The sequence below is a fragment of the Petaurus breviceps genome, unplaced genomic scaffold (assembly GCF_028583685.1).
Source record: "Petaurus breviceps papuanus isolate PSGF00001 unplaced genomic scaffold, PetGlider_PUasm1.0 79, whole genome shotgun sequence".
Classification (NCBI taxonomy): domain Eukaryota; kingdom Metazoa; phylum Chordata; class Mammalia; order Diprotodontia; family Petauridae; genus Petaurus; species Petaurus breviceps.
Window position 1 is genome coordinate 21,543,260 of NW_027186523.1, and position 26,610 is coordinate 21,569,869.

The 26,610-nt window shown below is 36.7% G+C and overlaps 1 protein-coding gene across 13 annotated transcripts in view; it reads left to right on the top strand.

Moving 5' to 3' along the window:
• The window catches only part of LOC138175868 (semaphorin-3D), a 252,743-nt gene that overhangs the window by 87,723 nt on the left and 138,410 nt on the right, over window positions 1-26,610 (top strand). For all 13 annotated transcript variants that reach the window (XM_069106478.1, XM_069106485.1, XM_069106477.1 and 10 more), the window contains one exon: window positions 10,017-10,207. In XM_069106478.1, coding sequence (XP_068962579.1) covers window positions 10,057-10,207 — 151 coding nt within the window. In that variant the 5' untranslated portion in view covers window positions 10,017-10,056. The remainder of the gene's footprint in view (window positions 1-10,016; window positions 10,208-26,610) is intronic.

Below are 26,610 nucleotides of genomic sequence, written 5' to 3' on the forward strand. Positions count from 1 at the left end.
GGGCCTCCTGGTTGGTAGTTTTGGCAGGACAAATGACAAGATATTTGGGGTGGATGGCTGGCTAGCTGGGATGAGAAGCATGGTATGCAGTGGGCTAAATGTAGTGGGCTAGGTTAATTTACAATCACTTGCTCTTCAAGCCAGACCATTTAGGCCTAAGGGCAGGAGGTCCAAAATTGATTGGATTAATTCCCTCTGGGAGGGGAGGAGAGGTTTGGCATCTGGATGTCCTTTATGTTAGATTTTATTCCAGGGTGGAATGGGTGGGGGTCCTGTGAGGGCAGATGTTCAATGTGGATCAGTGATTCTGTGAAAATAATTTTCAAAGGAGGCGGGGAGTCTGGAAAGTAGGGAGAAATATTATGTGGAATTGCTGGGAGTTAGGTAACCTTGCTTCTAAACCTGTCTCTACCACTAAGTATGTGACCTCCAGCTAGGGTCACAAAACATTTTTTTGGGGGGGAGATGCTTCAATTTCTTCATCTGAAGGGAGTTGGACTTGATTTCTAAGGTTATTTCCAGCTCTGAAACCCTATGATGGGCTCATAACAGGAGAACAAAAAGCCCTAGCTCTTTTATTTGCATGACTCACCATATTTGTAAATCTTACTATGGCCTGTTAAATTCTGATTTTTTTTTTAACATATGAAATGTGTACTACAGTCTCAAATATCATGCATTTTGTTTTGTCTTGTTCCATGTCAGCTGAATGACAGAAGATTTGATGGCTATATGTGTTGTCCTCCAACTTCCTTAAAAGATGAAACCACTTTATTTTTCTTTTCTTTTCCCATTTGTTTGCCAGTTATTGTTTTTATGGCCTTTTTGGCATTAGTGTTTCTCATATTACTGCTGCGTGATCATTAGTTGGCCGTGGTTCTATGAGTTGTTCATGGAAAAATATCCTGTTCCCTAATAATTTAAGGACTGTCTCTATATTGCTGTTGATGCATTGAGCAAGAACAGCTAACTCAAAGTGTCAGCCCCAATTAGTCCAGACACTTGGTCAATGTAACCTAGGGGAACCAAGAGGGAGGGCGAGGTTCTTGGTGTTTCCTGAGGTTGACAGAATTCTTTTACCTGATTGGAATACAAAGGAATACAGGCTTGTTTAAAATGGACACTTGACAATAATCTACTCACCAAAACATCCTGTAGACCAGAATTTTCCTCTTCTGCTTTGGGCTTCCAGAAGAGTAGAATAGTCTAAAAATCTCCTTAATTAGAAGGGAGAAATTCATTAATCCTTGGATTATTTGTCTACATATCAGGTTTTTTCAACCTAATTATGTATATTCCTGTAGTTTATTAATAGTATGTACCCTTTAGAGCTTAAAGTGTAATATTGGCAGGTAAATTACCATCTATTTCATATTTTTTTTAACTTTTTTTCCATGGGGGAAAGGCACATGGTTTCCTCAAGTGTGAGAGTATGCATTTAGATCTCTGATTTAGTGGAACAGTGTGTAAAAGCCTCTCATAATCAGAAAATTCCCTATTGGCTCTAGATCTGAAGATCCCCTAGAGTGCTGTTTGTTCCAGTGAGCATCTGGAATGAATTACATTCAGCTAATTGGCTCCAGGTCTGACTTGTTACAGACAGTAGCATGTAGTATAACCTATGCAATTCACTAAATCCACCCACTTTTAGTTAAATCACACCTACTTTCCAATATAATTCCTCCCAGATGCTGGAGGCACACACCCATATGCTATAGAAGATGGCAGCATATCAATAGATTAATGGAGAAGTTGCTGGCAAGCCATTTCATCCATAAATTATCTCAAATTAAAAGATCCACAATTGGACTCCAAGGATTGCATTAATCCCTTGGAAGGGAAAACAAAGAATTCTGAGAAAAGAAGAGTACAGAATTGCTGTTTTACAGAAGCAAAATAGATTTTTTAAAAAGTTTCCAGCAAATGAGATTTCCTGTTTGAGCATGTTTCGGCACGTGTGGGCACTTATCAGACTTGTCATCCTGGTAAAGTAAGCAGCTCTTTCATTTGAACATATTTAACAGTATTAATGAGTTGCATTACATTGAACAGTATGAATGCTGTTCATTGAGTACTAAGACATTAATCTTCCTAACTTATGATGATGGAGGCACAGGGCATGTCTTAGGAATTAATGACCAGTGAGGAGGAGCAGATAGCCCAATGCATAGCCAAGGGCCATTAACCTCAGTTAGCCATTAATTACCAGGAAATGTCCAGTACTAAGGTTGCTTTTGCTATTAAAATGAACACATGGATTTTTTTTTTTTGCTTTTGCTTTTATGTCTGTGCACACACATGATTATTGTATACTGTGAGATGAGCAGTATGACAAATACAGCATAACTACTGCCACTAGTTTTTAGAAATTTTGACATTCTCTCTCTTTTTTTTAAGCAATTGGGGTTAAGTAACTTGCCCAAGGTTACACAGCCAGTTCTTTTTTGTTTGGGTGTTAAGTATCTGAGGCTGGGATCGATCCCGGGTCCTCCCGACTCCAGAGCCAGTGCTTTTACTAACTGCGCCATGTAGCCATCCCTGATATCCTCTTAACATAGTGATACAGGTGACAGTAGAAGGAAAAGAGATGGATCTCTATGCATTGATTAATGTGGGCAGGACTAATAGAATAAAATTTTGGATGAGAGCATAATCTTAATCAAATTATTTTATATTTACTATTATAGCCAACCCTAGGCAAAATTAGAGGCAGGCACAGTTTTTTTTAGTTCTCCTCCATCCACTTCCATCAACCACCCATACCCATATTGCCTCTTTCCCACTACATATAGCCAAGGTCATGACCTTTTATGTCCCTCTAGAGGTCACTTCTCAGAGAATTGCCCTGTGTTCTGGATTTCTTTTTCTTCATTCCTTACCACACTCCCTATGCTCAAAACCGCTGTCTTGCTTCTGGTTAACTCTCATTTGGAAAGGACTTTGTAAAGCTATTTTCTTTTAAGGTGTTAATAGTAGATAATAATTTAATGTTAACCTTCCCAAGTGTGTTTACATTTTGACTGGAACTTTCTAGAAACAGGAAATCTGAATTATTTGATTTCTTATGGTAGGAATTTTAGATACCGTAGGAGAGTGATTGAAGAAGGATTTAGGGGCATGGGAGGACAGTAGATTTCTACAAACTTTCAATTATAACATTGTAGTAGAAAGTGTTCACTCTGCTGATAAGTGATTATCACAACAATTTGGGTGAATGTCAGTTATAGAATATAGTCTTTCAATTTATCTTGTATAATAGCTGTTATAAATTGACAGTGCTCATTACATAAGAGATCTATCAGAATGTCTTATCATTTAATCATTAGAATTAACTAATTGATCAGTAATTTTTAGGTATCCATTTGTCCTTAAGGAACATTAACACTTTTTTTTCCAAGCAATTGGGGTTAAGTAACTTGCTCAAGGTTACATGGCCAAGTATTTCTGGGTGGGTGTTAAGTGTCTGAGCCCAGGATACAATATCCAGGTCATCCTGACACTGGAGCCGGTGCTTTTACTTGCTGTGCTACCTGGCCACCCCGAACATTAACACTTTTACTGAGTGGAAATGAGATTGTTTGGTCTGATATAAAGTCCTTGGGGTTCTGGATTTCTACATATATTTGAAGGAATGACAGACAAAGGAAGTCTACTAGAATTTCCAGTAAAATGTCTTTGAAGGAATTAGGATGTAGGCTTCTTGGGGCCAGGACTTTTTTATTTTTTTATTCCCAGAGACTAATACTTATTAAAATGTTTGCTGGATTGATTTGAGTTGAATTAAATGTTGTTGTTTTTTCTGCATTAGCATAGAGATTCAAATCAATTGAATAACCATTTGATTGTCTTTTCAGAGGGGTGGTGGCTGAGAACTAAACAGACACAGACTATACTAACAAAGTCATGTATTTTATTTGAAGGGAATATTGGATTTCTTAAGTGTGAGATTAAAAAAAAATTAGTACTAGTGCCCCCATTTTTTTCACCTGTGGAAAAAACAAGCCTTTGACGTTACAATGAAAGGTAACAGGAAAATATGATATTCTCTCTCTCTCTCTCTCTGTCTCTCTGTCTCTGTCTCTGTCTCTGTCTCTCTCTCTCTCTCTCTCTCTTTCTCTCTCTCTCTCTATATATATGTATATATATATACATATATATATTTACAGAAACATGTATATGTACACATCTCTATATACATAGATACACATATATTGATATGAAATTATACAACTTGTCCATTAATCAAATATCCATTATCTAAATGCATGTTTTCTGCTAGAATATGAACCCCTTGAGGACAAATACAGTTTTATCTTTTATCTTTGTATTCCTAGCACCTACCACTTAATAAATGCTTATTAACTGCTAAGTAAAATTAACCTAATAATTGTCATACATAAAAAAACAGGTTGAAATGATTATAAATGTAATATTGCCATGACTTTTAAAAAAATGGTCTCTAAGTAATGATATAATACAAGTAAGATATTTGTATGTGTTGAATTCACAGACACATTCCCTTTAAGGACTTATTCAAGCTCACTTGATTTGAATTTATATGCCTATATTGATTCACATAATACCATAAGGCTCAGTTGGTGGTGGTGGTGGTCATTCATTCTTAAAGAGGACCAATGGTATCATGAGGGTGATGTCTTGAATTGCATGTTATTTGGGATATGAGTGGGGCAGAATTGAACAATGAACCTTACTCTCTCTTCCAGAGTCATTGAGGTCCAGTTGCAAGACAAAGGTCAAGATGACTGGCAATGACCTAGGGTACAGTGGGGGTGACCTTGGCATTTCTAAATTAAGGTCTTTCCCAGGACTCAGTTTGTCTGAGGTCATACCCATTCAATGACTAAGGGTTGGTTAAGAGATGAAGGTTCAATTATTAAAAATAATAATAGATAGCTAGGAAGATCTGGATTCAAGGCCTATGACTAAAATATATTTTTTATGATCCTGGGCAAGACACTTAACCCCTCAGTGTTCTGGAAGGCTTGGGTTAACTGGCGTAAACTGTCACATGGCCATGAATAAATCACTTCACTTCTCTAAGGCTATACATTTCAGGGCAAGTGCTGATCTGTGTTAGTATAGACAGAGTTTTCTCACTGCTAAGTGGTGCAGTGGATAGAGGGCCTTGCCTGGAGTCAGAAAGACCTGAATTCAAATCTAACCCCAGGATACTAGCTGGGTGAACCTCTGTTTACCTCAGTTTCCATATCTGTAAAAGGGGAATGATAATACCTACCTCCCAGGGTTGTGATGATCAAATGAGATAATTATAAAGTACTTAATACTGTACCTGTCACACAGTAAGTGCTATATCAATGTTAGCTATTGTTACTATTGGTAGTTCTCTGGACTAGGGAAATTATCGGTCCAGTCCTCCCTATTATTCTCTCTAAAATTAGATAGAAGAGATAGATGAATAGAGGGGTCATTCTAATAGAGGATTTTCTAAGCTCAGCACTGTACAGAACTTTTTTTTTCTTAAATACTGTACATTGTTTCATGAATAGATGGGCTAAGTTTTCTAGTATGGTTCAACAAATTCCAGCCGTGTCTATGAACAACATTTGTCTATATGCCAGCAATCTCTTGGCTGTGCTATAGTTTACCACACTCCAGGGCAACATCAGGGATTTAGAACACTCCACTGTATTTGGGATTGGGTTTTGCACAAGGCTTCCTTTCTTCTGGGAGGCCACTGACTTGGCTAAGCTTAGACTTCTTGAAGATTGCCAGGTATGTTTATTTCTGCTTCACCTCCTCGACACTTTCTTATCCTACCCCATGGAGGTTTTGAGGAGAGGTTATGGGAAATGGGTTAGAATTGATCTTGGATCTCCTGAAGAAGCTTGGGAATTCACTTCTCTTCCCAATTTTTTCCTCTACTTCTCTTACTTGATTTTCAGAATCCTTTTTGAGCTCTTCCATAGCCTGTGACAAATTCTTATTTTTCTTGGAGGCTTTTGATGTAGGAGCTTTGACTTTATTGTCTTCTTCTGGTTGTATGTTTTAATTATCACCAAAGTAAGATTCTATAGTCTGAGGTTTTTTTTATGCTGTTTGCTCATCTTCCCAGCCAAATACTTGACTTTCTAACTCCTTGTCAAGGTAGGACTCTTCTTCCTGTGGGTGTGGGTGTACTGTTCCAACCTTCAGCAGTTTTGTGCAGAGATACTTTAAGGGACATGTAAATTTTCAACTCTTGCAAGGTGGTATGTTCAAAGGAGAGGTGTTTAACTCCTCTCCTGACCTGTGCTCTGGTCTGTGAGTTACCACAAGCACTCTTTTCTGCCTTGGAACTATGAGGAGGATGTCCTCTCCACCACTGCCACAAGCTCCACTATGCCAGTGCTTCTCACCCCAGGACTACCATCCAGGACTGTGACCCAGATGCAAACAGGGCAAAGCAAGAGAATTCTGCCTCTGTGCTAGCCAAGAGAATCCTTCAGTTGCCCTCTGATCATTCACTCAACTCCTACACCATCTGTGGGCTGGGAGCTCCAGAAGCAACCACCCCTACCATTTCTACCACCCCAGGGCTAGGGCTAGACCATTCGCTCAGGTCCTACAGAGTTTTCCAACTGATCTTTTATTCTGTCTTTGGCATTTGTGGGTTAAGAAATCTGGAAACTGCCATAGCCACCAGTGATTCAGTGCCCTGAGGTCTGTTCCAGCCCTGTATGGTCTATGCCAGACTGCTCTCTACTCCCAGCCTGGTGTGATAGGCCTTTCCTGTCGACCTTCCAAGCTGCCTCGGGCTGGAGAAGTGTTTCACTATGTCATTTTGTGAATTATGTAGCTCTAGAATGTGTTTAGAGTCTTGGTATTTGGAGGGATTTGTGGGAAAGCTCAAGTTAGTCCCTGCTTTTACCCTGTCATCTTGGCTCCTCCCAAAGCTTAGAAATTCAGAGGGAACATCAGGGCCAACTTACCTGCCCATAACTCTTCTTGGCCGGGGAACCAGTCTAAGAAAGGCCTCCAGAGGAATTATACACATCTCAAGGGTATTAAATTCACGGAGTATTAACTTAAGGGCTATATGGCCGTGATCCTTGAAGCATTTTGTCAACCCATGTGTTTACTTCCCCTGAACATTCATCCTTGATGGATCTTTAAAAATTAATCTGGATGCTATGTATTTTCATTTTTGCTTCATAAATCATTTAAGAATCACCATTGGAATACACTTCTGATTAATAATGAACAAAACTGCTCAAAGAAAGTGCTAAATATATTTGTACCAGATTTTCAGATGAGTACTCGAGTCATTTCCAGGCCATGGCAAACTGTAACTATTGTCCTGCTGGAAGAATTTTATTAGAACGAGGTTCGTGCCACTTTAGGCAATAAGAGGCTGCAACTTTTAGAAATCTGCTAGTTGGAACTGAAAAAGGTGATTGATGTTTAAAAACAAACAAACTTAGATAAAATTAGGATGTGCCCTTATCACTATAGCAACAAGATCAGGTGGACCTGTCAGTATTGTCCCCTTCCTCCATTTATATTCTCATCTTCCTATTAACCTGTTGCTTTTCCCATTTAAGTCTCTTTTATATTATTTTTTTCTGTAAATTTGTTTTTATTTTAAACTTAAATACAAAATGAGGAAAGGAAAAAAATGTTGCTATGTACACAGAAGACCATAAGAGAGCATTCAGTAGAAAACAGTAAATTTACATTTCAAGAAAATCTACATAATCTTTTTGGTTTTCTTGGATTGCCCTTATTTTTTTAAACATTTTTTCCTCAATCTCTCTTATTACTCTATGAGGTAGGAGAGGCTTTTTTTTTTTTTTGCTTCAGTATCTTCCTGTGAAGATGAATCCTGGTCTTTTCTATTCCCGTAGTAACCTTTATATTCATTTAATTTCTCCTTTATAAACATTTTACCAAGGGCACCAGATGAATTTATGCATTCACTGTAAAGGAAGTGATCTGAATTGTCAACATAGAGGGCTGTAGTGTGAATTAATTTATACAATAACATTTATCTAGATCTGGAACTGGAAGGACTTCAGAAGTTATCTGATACAACTCCTTCATTTTACAGACCAGGAAACAGAAAGTAACTTTCCCAGGGTCATACACAAAGTGAACATGAAAGGAAGGATTGGCACCTCAGTCTTCTGACTCCAGAATCTATTGTGAGGAGTACCAGGATGAGAGGGCACACCTGCTTTCTTTTCCTGACCTCATCAGTAATTTATTTGACATGGGACACCTTGTTAGTTTCCCCATTTGTATGAGAGTGGCAAAAAAGTCTCACCATAATGTTGGTTTTTTTTTTAAGTTTAAAGCTGTAAACTTAAAGCTATAAAAGTTCCAAATTGGGGACAGGAAGGGAACTTAAGGACTATCTGATTCAAACCCTTGATTTTATAAATTTTTGTAGATGAGGAAACTTAGTCTTAAAAAGTTTAAATAATTTGACTAAGATCACACAGAGAGTAAGTGCCTGAGGAGGGATCTGAACATAGCTTTCCTTTGACTATCCATTCTAGTGTTCTTTTCACTTTATCAAATATCTTAAGATGATTTTTGAGGACCAACTAAACTCCTTTGGATTAATCACAAGATGGATCTGTCACTGAATTCTCTTTTATAATGACTAATTATTACCAAAGTCAGAAAAACACTCCCTCCTCCAGAAATATAAATTGGACAAAACTTATCTTGTCTACTTGCTTTTTTCCCACTTTCAATTTTTCTTCTTACTCTAAACTCCCCTTTATTGGTATAATGCTAACTTTTTAGGCATCTAGGTGGTGTACTGGTTAGAACTCTGGGCTGGCAATCAAGAAGACCTGAATTCAAATCCAGCCTCAAACACTATTACTGTTACTAACAGCTGACATTTCTGTAACACTATGTGCTAGGCACCTAATGATTTTTTTTCTCATTTGATCCTCCCAACAAACCTGTGAAGTAGATGCTATTCCCCAACCCCCACACACACACACACTTTACAGTTGAGGAAACTGAGGCAGACTCAGGGTCACACAGTTAGTTAGGTGCCTTTTGCCAAATTTGAACTCGGGTCTTCCTGACTCTAGGCCCACTATTCTGTATATTGTACCACCCAACTGTTTTTTTTTTAAATACCAGCTGTTTTTATTAGCTGTGTAACCAAAGACCAAATCCCAGTCTGCTTCAGTTTCCTTATGCATAAAATAATGGTAGTAAAAGTACCCTGCCTTCCAGGGTTGTTGCAAAGATCAACCAACATAATAATTGCAAAGTTCACTACAAACCTTAAAGCACTGTATAAATGCTACCTAGCTAGCATTATAACTGCCTAAAATAATTCACAGTAAAGCCTAAAAGTAACTTCAGATATTATGCTCCAGTGTTATATGCATTTGTTGTTGTTCAATCATTTCAGTCACATCTGACTCTTTGTGGCCACATTTGGGGTTTTCTTGGTGAAGATATTGGAATGGTTTGCCATTCCCTTCTCCAGCTCATTTTATAAATGGGAAAACTGAGGAAAACAGGGTTAAATGACTTTCATATGTGTGACATATGCACAGCTAGTAAGCATATAAAGCCAGATTTGAACTCAGGAAGAAGAATCATCTTTACTCTAAGTCCATTGCTCTGTCCTCTGTGCCAACTAGCTGTCTCTTATATGCATTTTAGAAAAGTACAGATAGAGTGTTGCTGCCTTAACTCAAAGAAATCAATCCCAAATGCAATCACCTATTTCATCTATGTGTAAACTCAATTCTGAGTGTCATAAAAAGAGCTTTGCATCACTTTGTCTTTCAAGGATCTTATACAGATGAAATGAGGCAGTATATGAGTAAATACCTTGGGAAAAAATACTTGCATAAATATATTTTAATCACATTGAAATATGGGGAAATTACATATATATATTTATCTATGGACCAATCATGATAACTTTACCTTATTTTTTTGAAAATAGTTACATTAGACTCATTGCTGTGCTTAGATCAAACAAAACAACTACATTCTATTTTTTTCTTTCTTTTCAGATTAAATTAGTATTGTCCAAGAGGTGGTACTTTTTTAGCCATGAATACCAAAAAGGATCAAAGAGAAAAGTGTGGAAGCCAAGATTTACACCCCCTCCATGCCTTTGTGATATTAAGCATGATTGTGGTGTTACTTCCAGTCATTGGAACGTCCAAACAAAATATTCCAAGACTCAAACTCTCATACAAAGGTAAATTTCTAAATATGTTTTTCCTAGTATGTGATTGTATTTTGACTTCAGAGGTGTAATTTTTGATACTATTGAATGTTTCCTTGCAATTTTAAAACTTTATGGAAGAAATATCCAAATATTCTTTTTTAAGGGAAAAGGAAATAATGTTTTGTATGTGATTTGTGGTCCATCATTTGTATTGATCATACATGCTTATTAACAAATCTAAAAAGCTTGATATTCTATAAAGTTTTATATATTTTTAAAAATCCTAGAAAGTAGAACAATTCATAGTATCATAGATTCAGACCTGGAAGGTTCTTTATAGATCACTTAGTATAATCCCTTCATTTTAAAGGTGAGGATTTGGGCCAAAAAAAAAACTGAGTGAAAATTTCACCTGGTAAAAGATATGGTGAGGCCCAGAGATCTCAAGGCCTCTGACACTTCTTATTCCATATTCAGCATTTATTTCACTCTAGCTTCTGGCCACTTAACTACTGACAAGTAGCTCCTACCCAGTCAGAGATATGAAATTGTTTTTCTTCTTATAGTAATAACAAATATATCTCAACATTATAGCGTTCAGAAGAATAAGGATAGAGTATGCCTTTTAAAAGCTAACCTAGAAACAATGAAAAATAAAATTTTAAAAATTTTTGAGAAATCCAATTGGTTAAATACATTTCGACATTCCAATGACAAATCAATAGTTGGAGTTCATTTGCTAATAGGTACCTTATCTCTCCACAAAGAGCAATTTTGTATTCTCTTGCCCCCACCCACCCACTACCAGCTGCCATATGTGGCCAGTCTTTTGAGGATGAGTGTATACACATTCACACACACACACATGTGTACACACACACACATACTTACATAACCCACAAATACATATAAATGTAAATCGAAGATCCATATTTCTGGGTATGAGCTTGTTAGGTAATATGGATATGGGTAATTTTCATGTGCTCAGGTATTTTCAGTGACATTTTGTTTCCAACTACAATCAATCCACAGTTAAATCAGTATCTGGTTATTAAGTACCTTTGATGTCCCAGGCATTATTCTGAGTACTAGAAATACAAAGATAAAAAGGAAGCAATGGTGCCTGACCTTGAGTAACTTACCTTCTGATGGGAGACAATATATAATATGTAATTATATGCAAAATGAATTGAAGTAGTTTTTGGAGGAAAATCAGTGATAACTGGAGAGGGGCTGGGAGTGTCAAGTAAAACTTCATCTAGAACATAGCATTTAGGCTGAACTTTGGAGGAAAACAGAGATCCCAAGAGGCAGAGGGTGAGGCGAGAGCATTCCAATCATGGGGCACAACCAGGTCAGAGGTAAGGAGACAAAGATGGAATGTGTTTGTAACAGGAATAAGAAGCAAGCCAGTATGGCTGGATTCTGGAGGTTGGGGCAGTAAGTAAAGTGTAAGAAAGCTGGAAAGGTAGAAGAGACAAGGTTGGAAAGAGTACCAAATGCTAGACAGAGAAATGTATATGTGACTTCACATCAAAGAGTGGCTGAATAAAGGGACAGAGTAAAGTTAGTTTCTGGGGAACTACCAACAGTTTTAAAGGATTTAGGGAACTGTTTAGGTATCAGTATGGGATGCTGGGATGTTTCCATGGCATGGCCTAAAAGGAGTGGTTACAGAAATAATTAGACTCAAAAGGAAGAGAGTTTCTGATTGAACAGCAGAGAAAGGAGCACAAGGGGAAAAGAGGCAACTTAGAAGTTGCAAAAGGTAAGTGAGATTCAGATGAAAAGAAAATGAGATTTGAGAAAATAAGTTTACTGGACCACGTGCATGCCATGAAAGTGGGAATGCTTTTAAATTCCCGAATTAGAATTCAATTCCCCCAAAGGAACAAAATGCTGTGCCTTTTTAAAAATGTTTTAAAACTTACACCAAGGAAGGTAGACAGAGTTGCCTCCCTGGTAGCTGTAGAGTTAGCATTTTTGCATGGGATAGTGATTTGGAGAGGGGAAGAATAAAAAAGGGACACTGTAAGAATATTGGGAATTGATGGGTACTAAATTGTACATGGAAGGCCAGATAGCTACTATAAGTAATAACCTAGAAAAGGGTATTAAAACTTCTCTTGAAACTTATGATTTTTTGTCTTTATATTGTAACATCCAGCTCATGAATATTTGTTTTAAAAGGTAGAATATGTAATGACCTGGACATGCCATTGGAACCAGAGTAAGGAATACATAGGGTCACATCTTTTCCTCAGATACCTATGAGCTGAGTGACCCTGGACAAGTCACTTAAACTCTTTGTTTCTCTGTTTCTTCATCTGTAAAATGAGGTGGTGTTATACCTACTGGCAGCTAAGGTCCCTTCCTACTCTAACTCAGTGACTCCTATACAAACAGAGAATGGATTATAAATAGGAAGTAAAAATTGCAGTCAAATGGATTGAGTTGATGGAGAGTGGTTGTCTTATCCAGAGTATCAGAGTGAAGATAACAAGACTATGAGTCCACATGAGGATTTGTGGCTATTTCTGGATGTTCCCTGGAGGGCTGGGTTTGTCCTTAGGGTGAGGCTTGGTTTGTGAGATCAGTGAAATCATGGGTACTGTCATTAAGCTGAGAATAGCAAACTTTGCTGATACTTTAAGCCCCAGTGTTTGGTATACTCTTGAGGCTCAGTGTTCTCCCACTGTAAAGACTTATGGATCAAGGCACTGAGAATGCCAAAGGGAGGGTACAAGCAGACCCAGAGTTTGGAGAGTGCCTGAGAATAGTGAGCATGTGTGAATAGATTTATGATGATATGGTGTAGGAGAAAAGAGCGGATTTGAGGTCAGGTTGGTTACGTTCTAATCCCAGCTCTAACTCTTTGTAGCAGTATGACTGTGGGCCAATCATTTAACGTACTCATTCCTTCCAAGCCTCAAATCAAGAGGCAGTGTGGTATGGTAGAATGACCACTGGCTAGGTTGGGCATCTCCTTGTCATCTGGCACTCAAGAAATAAACACACCAGAACCTTGACACAACACATTTTCTAGACTCTTTATTTCTCAGCTAGATTATTTTGATAAGTCAGTTATATAGCCCATATTAAGCACCTAGAATATGCCAATCACTGTGCTAAGTGCAGGAGCAGGAATTAACCTGAGGGTGGGGTGGCAGCATGGAAGATGACTGTATGTTCCATTGCTTCAGGTAAGCTAAGAACCACCATCACTCTAACCTGTTTTTTCTTCTCATTCACATGACAGATCTAACTGATGAATTAAAATCATTTGACTTACCTTTAAATCCAAACCTAATTTTTTGGAAAGGTTCAGCAGGTTAGGATATCCTTTTGACAGCATCATAATCTTGGTAGAACGCCAATGAACATTTCTACTCAAATGAAGAATTAATGTTGTTTTGTTTTTTCAGCATTTGGTGTTGTGTGGGCATAAGCTCAACTTCCTTTCCCTAAACCCTATGTATGATTCATTCATTCTTTGGCACTGACGAAGCCCAGCAATATACAGAGGCAATAACTGCCTTGATATGGGAAGTATCAGTAGAGACAGCAACATCCTACAGCTGCAAGATCATTTTGAGGTGTTTGCTTAGAAACCTAGCAGTTCAATAGTTGTTATAGCTCAAGAATGTTCTCTGGGAGTAACTTAGCTTTGAAGCTCCAAGTACACATGAACTTAGTTAGTGACATTGTCACAAGAAGAGATTTCTTTTCTGTTGCCTGGTCGGGGCTCTCATATTTATGCATGCTAAATCTGTTACTTGTTGGAAAAAATTATCCATGGACAAGGTCAAATCTTACTATGTACTGTATTTTGTGTCATATATTTATCAACTGTATTGTATCCTAGAGGGTAGGCTCCCCATAATGACATCAACAGTTTACACAGAAGTTGAACTAAGAGTAACCTTAGACAGTTGACCTCCATCAACCTCCTAACAGTGTAAACATCTTATATCTCACAATAGTTTTCTTTTTAAAAATCACAAAAGGGCCTCACTTGGATGAGAGAATTTTGTACATAGGGCATGTTGATGCCTAGAATGTTATTTGAGTAAATCCCTGATGATCAGAAGAAACATACCAGAAAAGGAAAAGTTTGAGACTTTTTTTTGTAAAAGTTGCTTCCTTTAAAGTGAGATGTGAGTAGTCTTCCCTCCTGGTTTTCTTCTTCTTCACTCCCCAATCATCTCCCCTTTACTCCCTTCTTTTGTATTTTAAGAAAATTCCACCCCCTTAAAAAAAAAAACTTAATGCATACTTGGGCAGCTAGGTGTCAGAGTGGATAGGAAGTCAAGAAGACCTCTCTTCCTGTGTTCAAATCTGACTCCAGACACCTACTAGCCATGTGACCCTGGACAAGTCACTTAATCCTGTTTGCCTCAGTTTCCTCATCTGTAAAATGAACTGGAGAAGCAAATGGTAAATTCCTCCAGGATCTTTGCCAAGAAAATCCCAAAGGGGGTCCCAAAGAGTTGGACACAATAGGAAAACAACTGAAAAACAGCAAGGATACATACTTAGGAATCAATTTATTTAAATTTTTAATGTAGGACCCCCCAGAAAACAAACCAATCAGAACATGTTGGGGCATGAAACACAGATCTCAGATTATCTCATACTAGTGTTGAGAAGTGATAGGCTGATGAATCAGTGTGCTAAGAGAATGTGAATAAATTCCATGTTCTTGTTTTTATGCTCATTTGAAAACTATAACTTCACAACTTCCTCTTCAGAATTCAAATGAATTTAACCCAGCAGGTAATGGAGAGGTATAGAGTAGGTGTGAGTGGGCTGAAATATATAACAGATAAGGAATAATAGGAAAATACATTGTCAAGAGATTGTATGATAGGAAGAGAAAATGGTCTGGTCATGTGGCAAGAATGAGATGAAAGGCAGAATGCCAGCATATTCCATTAGCATTGTTCAATACCAGGATAAAGTGAGGAAGACCCACAGAGCATTGGATGGGCCTGTTGTGGCCAACTTTGGGGAAAAGTTGAATAGCAGTTACATAGAACGGGCAGTCATGGGTGGTTTACAGTCTCCATTGGTGGAGGAAACTCCTAAATCAGTAAGATCACAGCTTCCTTTGAGTGTAACATTGTCATTTGTCAAGATACTTCTATGTGCAATTATACTCATGAATCATCAGATCACATATGAATAAATTCGAACCCAATTGTCCCAATTATTCCATGGAATGATTTAAGTAGATATGATTGCTCTCTGATACCAAAAGAAAAGGGACCATAAGACTGTTGGGAAAGAAAAACTCCTGAAACTCCCAAAGTATTGTAGCCCCTATTAAAATAAGCCAAAAATGAATAAGTAAATGAACAAATAAATAAATATATCTTCATGTTCTGTAAAGTTAACTCATGTGGATCACATACTTTTAAGGGGAAAAAGGCTATTTGGTTTTTGTTTGAGTTAAGCAATTTCAAATTAGTGTGGGAAAATTTTAGATTAGAGGACTGTGAGTATGAATGAGTTAGAATTTTGGGTGTTTTATTGAGTAACATTTTCACCATACTACTTTTCTTATTGAAAAATTGCATAAAATTATAGCTGTACATTATTATTACTATTATTAACTTTCATAAAAGTGGATAGGGACTAGGCCTATGATTTTGTTGATTTAGGGATCTCAATTGGTGAAGAAACTCCCTGGTCAGTACCTTCATTTCCACATACAGTTGTAGGGAGTTGCCTGTTGCACTGAGTGGTTGTGACTTGTCTGGGGTCACACAACTAGTATAGCATAGAGGAACACTGATCTTCCTAGTTCCAAGGCTGCCTTTTTATAAAGAAGACACCCACCAAATTGACCTCTCTGTTGCTTATGATGAAATATTGTGATAATTAATAACAATAGCCCCTTGCATTCTGTATAAGGAAGGTAGATGATAAGGGCTGGGTTATTCAGAGAAGTCTGAGGTCCCTGTCAAAAGGGTTGCATTTAAAAGGTACCTACACAAATTGCTCACACATTAAATGTAGTCAGACAAAAACTGAATAGTACAAAGAAGCCTATGGTATAGTAAGTTGCAGGCGGGTGATAATTGTCTCTCCCATTAAATGCTAAACTTCTTGAGATAAGGATCTCTTTTTTGCCCTTTTTTGTAAGCCCAATGCTTAGCAAAATGCATGGCACTCTGTAGTTACTTAATAAATGTTTAATAATTGATAAAAATATGATTTCAAGGGAAGGATGATCATTAAGGATCAGGAAATTGAGATATTGATGAGGTCCTGAAGTCAATTAAATTATCCAGAGCATATGGCATTGAATAGAGTGCTGGAGTTAGACACAATAACACCTGGATTTTAATCCTGTCTCAGATAATGACTGTGGGCAAGTCACTTATCCTTTCTGTGCCTTGGTTTCCTCATGTCTAATATAGGGATAATAAAAGCACTTACCTGATAGACTTGTGGGGAGAATCAAATGAGATTATATGCTGTATAGGTAACTATAGATATAGAAAAATATTATATTCAGAGGTAGCTATATGGTAAAGTGGATAAATCACTAAACCTGGAGTGAGGTAAATTTGAGTTCAAAGTTGGGATTAAATATTGCAAGTTGTTGACTAGGCAAGCCACTCAGCTTCTGTTTACCTCAGTTCCCTCATCTGTATATTGAGGATAATAATAGTACCTACCTTCTCAGGTTTCTTTTGAGGCTCAAATGAGGTAATAATTTGTAAAGCCCTTTGAAAGTTAAAAAAGAAATCTATGTAAATGATAGCTATTATTATTAAGTATTGACTAGATCTAGAGTCATAGGTCCTGGGCAAGAATCCCAGAAATGGGTTGAAAGAACTTGAACGGGGGTGGAACCAAGATGGTGGAGTAGAGGAAGCACTCAGCCTTAGTCTCCCAACATTCCCCTTCAAATTTAAATCTGGAATATCAGAATCAACAGAAGGTGAGGGTGAAAACTTTTTGCCAACACAAGATAATATAAGAGACTGAAAAGAGACATCTGTGATATGGTAGGTGGAGGCTGACTTAGAACTCATATGAACGAAAAAATAATATTGGAATTCGGTGTTGTCCAAAAAAAAAAAAAACAGCAGCCACTTTGTGAACTCTCAAGTCAGAAAAGATAAGGGGATGACAACTGGTCAGAAAGAAATGAGAAAGGACCACAGTGCTAGTGCTGGATTCAAGGCTAGAAGCTGTGTGCTACCTCCATTGCCTGTCCTCCATTCTTGGTCACAGTTAAAAGAGTAGAGAGGAGCACTTTTGGTCAAGAGGGAGCAGAGGCTCCAGCCATCTCAGACTGGAAGTCCTAGAGGCCCCAAACATCTCAGACTGGAAGTCTCAGAGGCCCCAGAGGAGCAACATTAATCCCAGTCTCAAAGGAGCCCCTGCTCCTGAGGAACAGTATGATTCAATCTCAAAGGAATAGGGGCCCTTGTTGGGTAAGGACAAGAGTTTAAGAGAACAGTGATCACAACTCTTTCCAGATCACTCCACCTCAGAAGTACTAAAAACTTCCAAACATACAGAATCAATTCTGAAAGCAGCAGTGCAAAAAAGCCTGAAGCTTTGGACAATTTCCCTCCCCCTTCCCTAATTTTGAGTGGAGCTCAACTTTAACATAAATTTAAAGTCAAGAAATAGAATGGAAAAATGACCAAACACTGACAAAAGAATCTGACCAGAAAGATCAAGACATAAACTCAGTAAAGTCAAAACAGTTACATGCAAAGTCTCAAAGGGAAAAAAAATGAATCAGACACATGCCCAAGAAAAATTCCTGGATTAGCTAAAAAAATTATTTTCAAAATCAGAGTGCTAGAGGAAAAATTAGGTAAAAGAAATGAGAGCATGGGAAGAAGATTATGAAAAGTATTACTTTGGTAAAAGAGGCATAAAAAATGCTGTAGAAAACAATACCTTAAGAAATAGAATTGGTCAAATGGAAATAAGTACAAAATCTTACTGAATAAAATAATGCCTTAAATATTAGAATAGGGCAAATAGAAATAAGTGACTATACAAAACATCAAGAAGCCATTCAACAAAGTCAAAAGAATTGGGGGAAAGAGGAGAAAATGTGCAATATCTCAGTGGAAAAACAACTGACCTAGAAGATAGATTGAGGAGAGATAATTTAAGAATTATTTTGCTACTTAAAAATCATGATCAAAGGAAGAGCCTGGACATCATATTTCATGAAATTATGAAGGAAAACTGCCTCAATATTCTAGACCCAGAGGGTAAAATAGAAATTAAAAGAATCTACCAATGAAAAAGAGATCCCAAAATGAAAACTCCTGGAATCCAAATTCCAGAACTTTCAGATTAAATGTAAAATATCACAAGTAGTCAGAAGTAAACCATTCAACTATCATAGACCCATAGTCAAGATCACATGAGATTTAGAAGCTTCCACATTAAAGAAGTATAAGACTTGGAATACGATAGTCTAGAAGGCAAAAGAGCTAGGATTGCAACTAAGAATAACCTACCTAGCAAAACTAAGTATAACCCTTCAGGGGAAAAAAATGGATCTTCAATTAAACAGAAAATATTTCAGCATTCCAGATGAAAAGACCAGAGCTCAATAGAAAATTTGACATTAAAATATAAGACTTAAGAGAAATATAAAAAGGTAAACAGGAAAGAGAATTCATAGGGGATTCAATAATGTGAAACTGTTTATATTCTTAGTTAGAAAGATGATGTGTGTAGAATGGGAAGATTAATATGAACTCATACAAAGTGAAGTATGTAGAACCAAGAGAACATTGTATACAGTAATGGCAATATTGTGAGGATGATCAACTGTGAAAGACTTAGCGACTCTTATCAACCCAAGGATCTAAGACAATTCCAAAGGACCTATGATGAAAAATGCTGTCCACTATTAGAGAGAGAACTGATGAGTTCCAAGTGCTGATTGATGCGAATTTTTTTTAACTTTTTGGGGGATTTGTGGTTTTTTTTGTAACATTGCTAATATAGAAATATGCATTGCATGACAACATATATAATCAATATACTGTGCCTTCTCAGCAGGTGGGGAGAGATGAGAGGAGAGAATTGGAATTCAGAATTTTAAAAAGTGAATGTCAAATTATGTGTAATTAGAAAATATTTAACAAAATACAATTTAAAAATATATTTTAAAAAGAATCTCAAAAATTAAAAAGTTAGGCAAAAAAGGTTTTTTTGACATTCAAATAGAGCTATTTATTGTGTGTGTGACACATATACATAACCATTTAAAACTGGTGAAATAACAAAAACACAGAATTCATTCACTATTGTCCTACCTGTCATTCTATTACTTTCCTTCCTTTTGTGGCTAAAGACCTTGAGAAGGCTTCTACAATAAATGTCTGCCCTTCCTTTGGTCTCATTTTCTTCTCACTTCTTTGTATTCTGACTCCCTGCTAAACTTCCTCTCCCCAGAGTTTCTAATGATTTCTTAATTGCCAAGTCTAATGGCCTTCTCTCAGTCCTTATCTTTCTTTATATCTATCTCTGTAATCTTTCATACTGTAGGTTACTGGCTTCTCTTTGATACTTCTCTTTGATAACTATTATCCTCTTTTCCATAGATTTTTAGGACACTCCTCTTTGGCACATCTCTTTCTACATGTCTGACCATTCCTTCTCTTCATTGTTGGATCTATGTCCATATCACTTCTGCTAATGGGGATAGGAGTTCCCCTAAGGCTCCATTCAGGGCCCTCTTCTCTTCTCTCTATATTTTTTCACTTGGTGATTTCATAATCTCCCATGGTTTAAATTATCATCACATGCAGATGCTTCCCAGATCTATGTGTCTCACCCTAACCTCACTGTACCTCCAACTTCCTTTTAAACATCTCAGACTGGAAGTCCCATAGATATATTAAACTTATCATGTTCAAAATGATGATAACTGAGCACAGAATTGGTAAGGGAGATGGTACTATCAGCTACAAATACACTAATTAGTAAATAAAAGAAAATGTGTAGAGATGACATTAATAAGTCAGTGAGGGGGGGCTATGTGGATCAGGATAAGCCATACCCATTACATTTGCCTTCAAGAAGTTTCTTCAGATGGCCAGTGAGCTGGATCCAGAATTCAATAGGAGAAGGAAATAATATAGGACTGCATGTGGGATATAGTCATGTTTTTCCCAGGTTTTCTATGACACCAAGCTATTGCCTGACTCCAAAAATTCCATTTAAAAACAAAAGAAAACACCAATATTTTGGTGATTACAATTAATGACTCTAAGTCATGAAACTGTGGTTTCCAAAGACTCACAATTGTAGCATGGGAAAGATATATGTAGATAGAATCTAGGATAATGCTAACAATTAATTGTTCACAAATAACAAAGCAAATAATAACCCAACAGGTATATGGTTGGACAGGTAATGGATAGAGTGTTGGACCTGGAGTCAATAAGACTCCAGGACTTCTACAATTCAAATCTGGCTTCAGACACTTATTAGCTATGTAACCCTGGGCAAGTCACTTAATCCTGTTTGCTTCAGTTTCCTCATCTGTAAAATGAGCTGGAGAAAAAAAATGGCAAACCATTTCAGTATCTTTGCCAAGAAAACCACAAATGGGGTCACAAAGAGTCAGACATGACTGAAAGAAAAACAACAATAAATATATAGATGGAAAAGAAGGTGGACCATTAATGCAAGCAGAGCAAAGAGCAATGGATTTACCTTTTACACTGGTCTCCATAAAGTGTTAAAACACCTAGAGGAAAACCTCCACCCCAATAGTTTCTCTGTAGACGATATGTGGTAGTGTATTAGCAATGGAGTGAGAAATATAAATGAGTTGGGAATCTGCCCAGCAGAAGGAGCACTCCAAATGATGGACCCCATCCAAATATCAACTATTATAAGTTATTTCTAAATAACTTACATTTAGAAATTGTTATGGATTGTCTGCATTTGCTATAAACCTATTGCTTTAGTCTATTCATTTTAAAGGAGATATGTGTGGGAACAAAAATATCAAAAAAAAAAAAACCTATGTTCCAAAGCTTTATTTGACCAGACTTTGTAAATTATGTATAGTCTGGGAAAATGAGCTAAAAGTTCCAATAGTCCTAATAGAAAACATGGGAAGAAAAACAAATAGATATGAAATTGCAGATTTGAAGTATACTTCTGCTTTTAAGATAACATTGATTCTTAATACCAATCTAAAATATAGTTTGAATCATAGAAAACATAAATTACCTAGGTAGTTAAAAGGCATAATGGATTAAACACCTGACCTGTGTCAAGGAGTCAAGAAGACCTGAGTTTAAATTTTAACTCAAATATTTACTAGCTGTGCAACCCTGTCTGTATCACTTAGCATCTATTTGCCTCAGTTTCTTCATCTGTAAAATGGGGATAATAATTGTACCTACTTCCTAGAGTTGTTGTAAGGATTGAATGAACTAATCATTGGTAAAGAACTTAGTTCAGTTTCTGGAATATACTATACACTATATAAATGTCAGCTATTATGATCATTATGTTAGGTAGTCTGATTATAAATAGTGAATGACAAAGGGAGATGATTTACTCCCTTTACTTTACAATACTTTACTTGTCTTAATTTTATACATGATGAAGCTGAGGTCCATAAGGGTGAAATTAACTTTCCCAAGCTCAACAATCAAATTAATGTGAGAACTGGAATTAGAGTATGGGTCTTTACTCCTGGGGAGCTAATAGGAAACAAAACCCTCCAATTTTTAGAAATCACTACCATCAATAATATTTATTTAACCTATATATACACAACTGTTGAATATCTATTGACTTAGCTTCACAAAATACTCTCCTATGGGAGAAAGAGGGAAAGGAGTCAGGAGACATGAGGGCCTTTCTTGATGCCCCACTTTTGTTCTTGAACAATTTGTTTAACATCATTGAACCCAGATTTCTTCATCTGTGATATTAGAGTATAAGTTTATATGATTTCTATATGGGTGCCAATTTTTATTTGTTTGACTTTGTCTGATAGTTTGTTTTTTATCAATTAAAAAACCATTTCCAGACTTCTTGGTAGGCATTGTTGTGTTCAGACATAACAAATGATTGAATTAATTTAATTAAAGGCTGATATAAAATGTAAGCCACCATGGTAGTTGCACCACAATGTTTTGGAATCTTAATTCAGAATTACTCTGCCATAGATGACAGAGCATGCATTTGAAATGCAAGATTGAAACAAAGCTTCCCTTTGTCAGCTTGTTCATTCCTGCTTTAGTTAATGAATTTTTGAATCCATGAACCTTTACTTCTAGTTGTGGGAAAGCTTATAGGTCAGGAATCATTAATTTGGTCTCACTAGATGGAGCATACCCTTCAATGGCTCAGTAATAAGTTGAGGAAAAATACCAATTTATTAATTAATTCTGGACATGCAAATGATTATCTTAAGGCAAATAATAGAGCAACTACTCCCTTGCAAGAAAAATCCCTATAATATTGGTAAGAGGTTAGAGTGATAGCCAGAACATGAAATTCAGACTAAGCATTTTTCACTCGTAATTTTAATTTATTCTAATATAAAAAAAGAACCAGACAACAGCAGGCATACTGAGGTACTTTAAATTTATTTCTTTACCAAAATAACCAGCTATCTTCAGTGTCAAAATGCAGGGAATTTCACCCATGTTAGAAGGTAAATTATGCCTCTTAAATTGATGATTTCAGTGTCATTCACCGAGAGAGTCACATAATAGCCATAAAAATATTATACTAAAAATAGATCTGGGTCCAGACTTGGCTGTGTCACAAACTAGAATCATGATGAGTCTCTTCTCTGTTCTGGATGTGTTTACTCATATATAGAATTATAAGGTTGAACTGGATGATTTTAATGTCCCTTCAATTCTAAAAATCCAAATACCTCTGTATAATTGATATCTCTTGCTTCTAATATTCAATTATTTTATCTAGATGTTTAACATGAGTGATTTACTCAGTAATTCATTAATTGATAGCATATCTGCCTAGACACAAGTGCTGTAGGATACTTTCTTATCCATCCATTCATTCATCCATCAATTAAGCATTTATTAACACCTCTGTATAATTGATATCTCTTTTGATTATAATATTCAATTATTTTATTTGGATGTTTAACACAAGAGTGATTTACTCAGTCATTCATTAATTGATAGCATATCCACCTAGACACAAATACTATAGAATACTTTCTTATTCATCCATCTATAAAACTAAGCATTTATTAAGTACCTGTTACCCTAGTCATTAGGCTAGGCATTATGGACACAAAGACCAAAAAAAAAGGAAAAAGAAACACACACATACACTTGTATATATGCATAGACAAATACACATACATACATACTCACATAGAAAAATAAATATGAAACATAAGGTAAATAAAAAGTAATTTCTGAGAAAAGAGTACTGGCAACTGACAATAGGATCAAGAAATAGCTTCTGATCTGAGCCTAGAAGAAAGCAAGCAACTGCATGGGATGAAAAGGAATAGAGGAAAGAGTGCATTCCACGTGTAGGGGATAGTGCTTCCAAAGGCACAGAGCTGTAAGATGAAATGTCATGTTCCGGGAATGAGTTGCTGAAACATGGAATCCTTGAAGAATAATGTTCCAAAAGTCTGAATAAAGGAAGTTTGAGCCAGATTGTGAAAGGTTTTATTTTCTAAATAGAAACATCTACCTTATTTCTAGAGGCAAGATGGAGCCTCTGGAGTATCTTGAACTGGAGTGCAAGATAGTCACTTTAGAAATATCAGTTTGATGATTGTATAGAGCAAGGGTGGGGAACCTGAGGCCTCAAGGTCACATGTGGCCCTCTAGATGCTTGAGGACCAAATCCAAACTTCACAGAACAAATCTCTTTAATAAAAGGATTTGTTCTGTGAAACTTGGACTCAGTCAAAAGGCCGTACCCAAGGACTAAGAAGGCTACATGTGGCCTCTACCCCTGGTGTAGATCATTTTAAACAAATAAATAGACACACACATAAACATATACATATCCACACATGTACATATACATACATACACATATACACATGTATGTGTATATATGTAAGTATGCATGTGTATATATTTCTTCCATTAAAATGTAGGCTTTTTTCAAGTTATTGATTTTTTTAATCTTTGTGCTTGTATCCCTAGCACCCAGCCCAGTGCCAAACACATAATAAATGGTTATCAAATGTTTGTTTATTGTTTAATTAAAATAACTACCTGAATATGAAAGATCAGAGAAAAGAAAGTCAAAGATGACTGTGAAAGGACTTTCAGAAGTCAAGATGCCAGAGTAAGCATCAGTAAATCACCATAAATCTCTCATAGTTACCTCTAAACAACCATAAAATAGTAACCCCAAACAAATCCTGGAACAGCAGAACCAGCGAAAAGACTGCGTGAAACAATCATTGAGCCCAAGAAACTTGGAACATCGGCAGAAAAGGTCTTTCTCACTTGAGTAAAAGAGAAATACGATCCAGGATGGGAAGTGTCCCAGCAAGTCAATAGCAAGCCCCACCTCAGCAAACCAGCAGGAGATCCTGAACCCCAATGTGATGGAGCATGTAAGTACTAGCACCAGGACCCTCCAAGTGCCTTAGCAGAGGCAGGGCCTAATAATAGGCAGACTCCACCTCTGAAAAATGCTTATACCTCAGGGTAGCCCTAAGCAAACAGGCAACTTCCATTGACCAGACCACCAGGTGCTTCAGTGTTTCTCTGATGAGACTCAGAAATATCCCACCAGCCTCAGCACAGCAGACATCACCATTAGGACTCTGTCACAGCACCAAATAAGCTGCCAGACCCCTATAGTCATCAGCAGTGGTGCGGCCTTTTGACTGAGTCTTCTCAAGCCTTCCCCATTTGCTACTGCACCCCCTCAGCACAACACCAGACATGAGAGTTCCCCAGGGGCCTCAGGATAACATCAGTGCAGCACCAGGTAAACAGCCAAGGCCTGCAGCTACTGACACAAGAAGCCTGAGACATTATCTCTTCCACCCTGGGAGCAGAGCTCAAATTTAAGAGAAAGGAAAAAGGCCAACAAAGATGAGCAGAAAAACAACAACAAAATAATCTGGCCATAGAAAGTTATTATGGTGATGCGAGATCAAGAAACAAACTCAGAGGAGGATAACAATGTCAAAACACCTTGGGCAAAACCCCAAAGGAATATGGGAAGTTGTCTCAAGCCCAGAAAGATCTCTTGGAAGAGCTTAAAAATGAGATTAAAAATCATATAAGAGAAGGAGGAGAAAAACTGGGAAAAGAAATGAGACCGACGCAAGAGAATTATGGAGAAAAAAAAGAGTCAACAGTATGGAAAAAGAAAATTGCTTAAGGAGTAGAATTAGCCAAATAGAAAGTAAAGTACAAGAGCTAACCATCTAATATCTAGCTAATATTAACAGATCAGAAAACAGAATGCCTAAATATCCCCATCTTAGAAAAAGAAATTGAACAAGCCATTAATGAACTCCATAAGGAAAAAAAATCTCCAGGGTCCAATGGCTTCACAAGTGACTTCTACCAAGCATTTAAAGAACAATTAATTCTAATACTATATAAACTATTTGGGAAAATAGACAAAGAAGGAGTCCTACCAAACTCCTTTTATGATATAAATATGGTGCTTATATATAAACCAGGAGGATCTGCAACCAATAAAGAAAATTATAGATCAATTTTCCTAATGAATATCGCTGCAAAAATTTTGAACAATATATTAGTGTGGTGATTATAGCAATATATAACAAGAATTATACACTATATCCAGGTGATATTTATACCAGGAATGCAGGGTTGGTTTAATATTAGGAAAACTATCGGCATTATTGACAATATCAATAACAAAACCAACAGTAATCATATGATTATCTCAATAGATGCTAAAAAAGAGCTTTTGAAAAAATACAACACCTATCACTATTAAAAAACAATAGAGATTGTAGCAATAAAGGGAATGTTCCTTAAAATAATAAATGGTATCTATCTAAAACCATCAGTAAGATGGCATACAGGATAAGCTAGAAGACTTCCCAATAAGATCAGGGGTGAATTAAGGATGCCCATTATCACTGCTAATATTCCATGTAGTAATAGAAATGTTAACTATAGCAATAAGAGAATAAAAAGAAAGTGAATTAGAATACTCAGTGAGGAAACAAAACTACCACATTGCAGATGATATGATGGTATACTTAATTCACCCTAGAAAATCAACTAAAAAACTACTTGAAATAATTAACAACTTTAGTAAAGTTACAGTATACAAGAAAAGCCCACATAAATCATCAATATTTCCTTATATGACCAACAAAGTCCAGCAGCACGAGATAGAGAAATTCCATTGAAAATAAATGTAAACAATAAAAAATCCTTGGGACTCTGCCTGCCAAGATG